This window comes from Halictus rubicundus, chromosome 1 (assembly GCF_050948215.1).
Source record: "Halictus rubicundus isolate RS-2024b chromosome 1, iyHalRubi1_principal, whole genome shotgun sequence".
Lineage (NCBI taxonomy): Eukaryota > Metazoa > Arthropoda > Insecta > Hymenoptera > Halictidae > Halictus > Halictus rubicundus.
The window spans coordinates 10570742-10576794 of record NC_135149.1 but is presented as its reverse complement, the minus strand read 5'-3'; the positions used below and the strand labels follow the sequence as shown (position 1 = coordinate 10576794).

The following is a 6053-nucleotide window of genomic DNA, read 5'->3' as shown; positions in this document are numbered from 1 at the left end:
CTATTTTTTGTCTCACGTCCGCGGGGCTCTAGAGCCCCCTTACCATTTTTGTGTCACATCCTACCGTATCGGTCGGAGCTAATATTGTGGAACTAGTATCACAGACGAGATGTAGGAGTACGCCAGTCACCTTTTTTTTTTTTTTTATTTATTACGCATTAGGCCAGAACTGGCCTATCAGCGGACATACATAAAGAAATTAGTGCTGATAATAAGTAACAGACAATATGCCTCTCATACATCAATTATTCCGCATACATTCAAAAAATATTGACCTAAGACTAATTAATTATAAAATTGGAAATGTCACTTCTACATCTAATCAAATAATTCATATAATATAATGCAAAACTGCGTACATCCATAAGCGCACGAAAACATTATACCAGAGAGGATAACTCTCATTTCCTCTCTGATGTCACGGAAGTGGGAACGCATGCTCAAAATGAGTAGGGGGCAGCACTTTATCGGGAACGTCGGAACCTCCGGCGTGAGCACTCTCATATCCTCTCTGATATAGGTTTCACGGAGAGTTCATGTTCGCCATCTACTGTCCGAAAACGCAAGATCGTTAAAGTTTGTTCCGTGTTCTACTTTGACGAAAAAGCTCTTCAAGTCGTCGAGGACCGAGAAAATGGCTTGTTCGGTCGTACGGTCGTCCTTATTACGCGGCTCCACGGTAATGATTATAACCTTACACATTTTCATTCTACTTTAATGAGGAAAAGAATCACTTGTAGCTGATAAATGGCACGATGAAACTCATGGGTGTTATGTAAACGATTCGGTACCATATTTTGTATGTCAGACTATGTCGTACAGATTACGGGAACAAGACCTTGTAAAACAACTCATCTTTTCTAGAATTTAAATTAGAGTTTGAAAGTTTCTATTTGATAGTCAATGTTTGGACTGTCAACTATTATATGTATAAAATGCCCTAAAATTTTAATTTAGCTTCAAGCTTCTTTCTCCATGCATAGACAGTTGAACTCCACACATCCTTTGCTTAAGTTGCTTTGTATTTTATACAGGTCAGGCATTACGTAGCTGCAGCAGCTGCTCAGCCTTCTGTTGCCACTGCCGCAGAATGTCAAGTTTTGGGCAATAAAGTCACTGTTGCTGCTTACGATAATAATTCACCGGTCGCGCAAGTGTCTATAGTTTTCAGGTATTTAAAGTACAAACCTTATAATAGAATGTACTCATTTTAATAACCCTCTTCTTCTTCTTCTCCTTCTTAAGAGCCTTTTATTTGTAGAACTGGATCACGAAACGAAAATTATGACACGCAAGGTGTGGCACATCATTTACGGATAGCAGCAGGATTAAGTACGTCTTGTGCAAGTGGGTTTGCCATAACAAGAAATATTCAACAATTGGGTGGTAATTTAATTGCTACCGTGGATCGAGAAAGTATCGCATACACATTACAAATTACAAGAGATAGTTTGTAAATATTTTTTGTTACAACATATTGCCTGTCACATTGTATAGTTAGTTTTTTGCTGGATCGCTGTTTTGTTTTTCTTTTCGTAGATCGGAAGCTCTTCAATTATTGGAGTATGTCGCGACTAAGCAAGTCTTCAAACCGTGGGAAGTATCGGACCAGGCACCTAGACTGCAATATGAGCTGGCCTCCCTGCCCGATACGACTGTAGTTTTGGAGCTCCTGCACAAAGCTGCCTATCGTTCCGGATTGGGCTACTCTCTGTTTTGTCCGAAACGTCAGATAGGAAAAATTGGATCAGAAACTGTAAGCGCGTCATTGTGTGAAATTATCACAATTCTCGGAGCAATGCTTTACCCTGTTCACACAGTTACAGCATTTTGTCAATACATGGTTTACTGGACCCAAGTGTGCGGTCGTAGGGACCGGTGTTTCGTCATCGGAACTTACCGCTTTAGCAAACAATCTGACAATTGGTTCGGAAGATCGTGCAGTCGAACCATCCAAGTATTGCGGTGGAGAAATTCGTAAGGAAAGGGTCAGTGATCTAACTAGAGTTGCAGTTGCCGTCGAGGGTGTAAGTTTAAAAAATGAGAAGGATGCCCTCGCATGCGCTGTATTGCAAAGAGCGTCTGACGCAGGACCGCGCGTTAAGTGGGGGTGCAGTGGGAGTCCTTTGCAGAAACAATTAGTGAGCGCCGCAGGCTCAGATCCGTTTGCTTTGTCAACTTTTAATGCCAGTTATACCGATTCAGGACTGTTTGGCTTCATTCTATGCTCAACACCCAATGTAGCAGGAGCCGTGAGTAGCTACTATATTGATAGAGTATAAACTATAAACTATGAATACCTACCAGGTAGCATAATGTGTCATTGCGCGGACATACTTTCATTTCTGTTGCAACTACATTTCAGTTGACAAAAGCTGCCTGCGGCTGGTTGAAAACTTTGAATTTATCCGAAAGCGACATTGCTCGCGGTAAAGCAATATTGAAAGCAGAAATTTTGAACGGGGCAGATAACTCGGCTGCCATCCTAGAGAGCTTACAATATCAAGCATTGCTCAAGGGTCAAATTACCTCACCGACATCGTTGATCGCCGACGTTGAAAATGTTTCTGCTTCTAACGTGAAATCTGTATGTAAACTATTGACGAATATTCGATCAGCTTACCTTTATACTAATCATTAATATATTACAGGTTGCCGATAAACTAGCAAAAGGGAAATTAAGCATGGCTGCTATTGGTGACTTGAATACTGTGCCATACATCGATCAGTTAAAATAAATTCGAAGCTTAATCTTCCAAAAAAAAACGAATAGCGCCAAATTAATACGCAGATTCTCCCTCGCTGTGGAGATTAAAGCTAAAAAACGCGTCATCTGTAGATACTGATAAAAATAAACATTCTTTATTCGAAACACGTTGATTCGTTGCACGTTTTATACAATATGTATAACAATATATTTCTTCTTCATACACAGTAAAATAGTAGTAAGAATTCTATTTAATAGAAAGTTATTCGAAAAGGATAGAATTTACCTACTTTGAAAATATCAAAGGGATGACTATGTATATATGGCATGGAAGACTAGGTAGGGATAGTCCATGTATACGCAGAGGCCATTTAATTTCAAGCATATCCTGTGTCCGTCGATACACTGAGACCGTGCAGTTTATCGATCCAATGAGAAAGAAATATTAACACGAACAGATTCTGTCGATAATTTGTTTCTCTGTCCAAGTTTCTTTTATTTAAAACGCAAGTTGAGTTTCGAGGGGCAAAATGACTTACATTAAAAAACAAAAGACCTTCGTTTCTCTTTGCACGAGGAATTTGAACATTCAATATTATTTCACGGTCTGTTCCCATTTTGTCAATTCTAAGTACTATATTATACATATCAGTAAAGTTTGATTTCCTCGATTGCATAGAACTTGTTACGATCTTTCTGTAGTAATTTCAACGATTTTCCGTTAATGATCCTTTTTAGGAGAGGTCTCAAGTTTTCCATGTCCTTCAGTAAACATAGCTAAAACAAACATAGGTGATTTATAGTGGACGATAAAAATTAAAATCAAACTCATAGATTATGTGCTCGAGTTCTCTCGTACGAATCGACATAAACACTTACATGATCGTCCAAAACGCAGTTCAGTTCATTGAGAAGCATCGACACTTCCGGATCTCGCGACAATACGTAATGTTGATAGTGAGACTCTAACAAAAGGCTAGACCATTCGTACAACTGTTTATCTGTAGGTTCTTGTACAAGACAGTCGTAAAATTCTTTATCTCGATCAGCTAATTTTTGTATCAAGTATTGCAACAACCGCAAGATTTCGTCGAAGTTTAAGCCGCCACTTTTAAGATAGGACGACAAAGAAACATCAGAATAAGTAAGGTTGAATATTTTGTCGAGAAAAGCATTTCTCGAGTAGCAATTGTTGGTTTGAGTCTTCTTTGATGGACGACGATCGACCATCGTACCATTCTGCGTTGGTAAGAAAGTTTCGTCGGGACTTCGAAGGGAAAAGATTAAAAGCTCGATCAGTAATTTTTCTGGCAGATCTTTGAAAACATTTAAACACCATACGATCGTTCGCACATCCTTCGATTCTATCAGCTGTGGAATTAATATTTCCTGGATTGCCGCGTCGCTCAAGCCCTCATTTATGTAAGATGATATCTGTTTGGAAATTTTCATCGGTGGTTTCTGAATCGGCTGTTTTCCGCCGATGATATGATGTTCGTTCTTTTCCCATTGAGCCAGCGTAGATTCCTGTATCACAACGACGTCGTCGTCGTCGTCCTCATCGTTTTCATCGCTACTTTTGAAACGCAGAGACGAGCCAAGTAATGTCGCTATTTTCTGGGGAGCCAGATGATACGGAGCAATCGCTAAATGCCTATTAGCAGCTAGTAACAGTTTATCTTCGATTTTCCACAATTTTGCATCTTTCGTATACAATTTCAATTTCTGTATATCTTGAACCAACTTGAATTGAACATTGTAAATCATTAATACAGCTCCTTCTTCCGAAGCATCAGCACCATAAATTGCTACCGTTGTCTCATTTAACGGAGTCATGACGACCGGATGTTTAGTATCTATGTTACCAATAATACCGATCAACGCGTTTGAGCTAGATTCGTTGCTCGTTTCCATCAAAGAATGGCTGTACAGTCTCCCATGAGACCCTAACAACCAATGGAAAACCATACATTAGATGCGCGTCTGTATACTTAATTATCTAGCGTATACTTATTTACTTACATAGTGTCAAGAAACATGCTTTGCTCTTGGTTTGCAACACGGTATAACCAACAAGCTCTTCGGATCTTCGCTTGAGTTCCATTCGCCTTGCTCGATCGGTATCTTGAGAATAGGTTTGGTTGTTCAATTTAACCACAACGCACGCATATATCCCTTTCATTTCAGTCAAGAGGCACAAATTTGTCCTGTTGCCTGTACGAATCAAGCGGCAGTCCAGAATCTTTTCATCCGTATGTAATATCCCCTCGTTGGACCAAGATTTCTTTCTGTTTTGTATAGCCCATTCTAACAGAGCACTAGCTCCGTCTTTGCGTACCAGCACGGAAGGAGATGTTTCAGAAGTAAGTATTGTATGTAGAGGAGATTGAAATTTGTAACCTTTAATGATATTTAGATCCGTTTCATTCTCTGACCAAAGACGTAACTTTTTCTCGTTAAATATAGCCGCATAACGACACGTTGTTTTATCGTATATGACTTGAGACGTTAGTCGATCTTTGCTCGTCCAACTGTTCAACTGCTTTGGATCCTGTAGCTGTGAGAGTGAAATGTGTTCGGTTGAGGAAAAGGTTGCGAATATTCCCACCGGAAAGTAAAAAAAGAAAAACATCAAGAAAGTAATATCAAAGTTTACCTTGTATCGAATAACAATATTCCTTCCTAATGTCACGACTGCACATCCACTTTCTGAATCTTGTTCAACACCTAGTAAATTTTGTTGATCGATAAGTGGACATAATGTGTAATACGAATAAAGTTTGGCCATTTCGAACACGTTTCAGAATTCTCTCTGCAGTGCACGTGTTGCTATCCAATCCGTGAGAAACGAAAATCAACTTCGCCGATAACCACCAATCGCTTTCCGAATTTTAACATCTCTTTCGTGCACACCGTTTAGGTGTTTTTCCTCGATGATCATCGATCGCGCACTGCTACACGAGGGACATTTACGTTGCAATGACGAACAACACCGAACAATCGGAATTATTTGAATAGAAGTTTTTTTTTCTTCTCATGGAGCACACTACATGGGTTAAGGTTAAGTTCCTCCGTCGCATCTTGTCTCGTGGCGCCCCCTGACACCCCCAGCGTGGCGCCATATGTTTGAAAAATCAAAACTATTTTTTCTTTACATAAACAGCTCAGCCCGTTGGAGCAAGGAGCGACCTGCAGATATGCCACATAACGAAAATGTTTATATGAATTTCGGCACCGACGAGATATTGTTCAAGATTACCAGCCTTACGGGAGATTGTGTCACTTAAATAATGATTTCTAACGTGCTCAAGGATATCAGAGAGGAGCATAGAGGCACAGACGAGTT

The 6053-nt window shown here is 39.7% G+C and overlaps 2 protein-coding genes across 3 annotated transcripts; one reads left to right on the top strand and one right to left on the bottom strand.

Moving 5' to 3' along the window:
- Positions 1-470: 470 nt before the first annotated feature.
- On the top strand, positions 471-2872 carry Uqcr-c2 (Ubiquinol-cytochrome c reductase core protein 2). Its single transcript, XM_076787358.1, has 7 exons — positions 471-679; positions 1035-1171; positions 1262-1453; positions 1540-1756; positions 1821-2252; positions 2366-2587; positions 2652-2872. Exons 1-7 carry the CDS (start codon positions 635-637, stop codon positions 2736-2738), a joined length of 1332 nt encoding a protein of 443 aa, XP_076643473.1. The 5' UTR covers positions 471-634; the 3' UTR covers positions 2739-2872.
- LOC143353772 (nucleolar protein 11) lies at positions 2841-5811 on the bottom strand. Of its 2 annotated transcripts, XR_013082205.1 has the most exons (5): positions 5364-5811; positions 4730-5264; positions 3587-4653; positions 3247-3484; positions 2841-3112 (listed from the first exon to the last, which is right to left on the bottom strand). XR_013082205.1 is itself a non-coding variant. In XM_076787341.1 (4 exons), the coding sequence occupies exons 1-4, from the start codon at positions 5493-5495 to the stop codon at positions 3356-3358; spliced, it is 1863 nt and encodes a 620-aa protein (XP_076643456.1). In that variant the 5' UTR covers positions 5496-5811; the 3' UTR covers positions 2841-3355. The 2 variants fall into 2 exon arrangements, 1 of the variants encoding a protein (XP_076643456.1); XM_076787341.1 differs by having other exon boundaries at positions 2841-3484.
- Between the last annotated feature and the right edge of the window lie 242 nt (positions 5812-6053).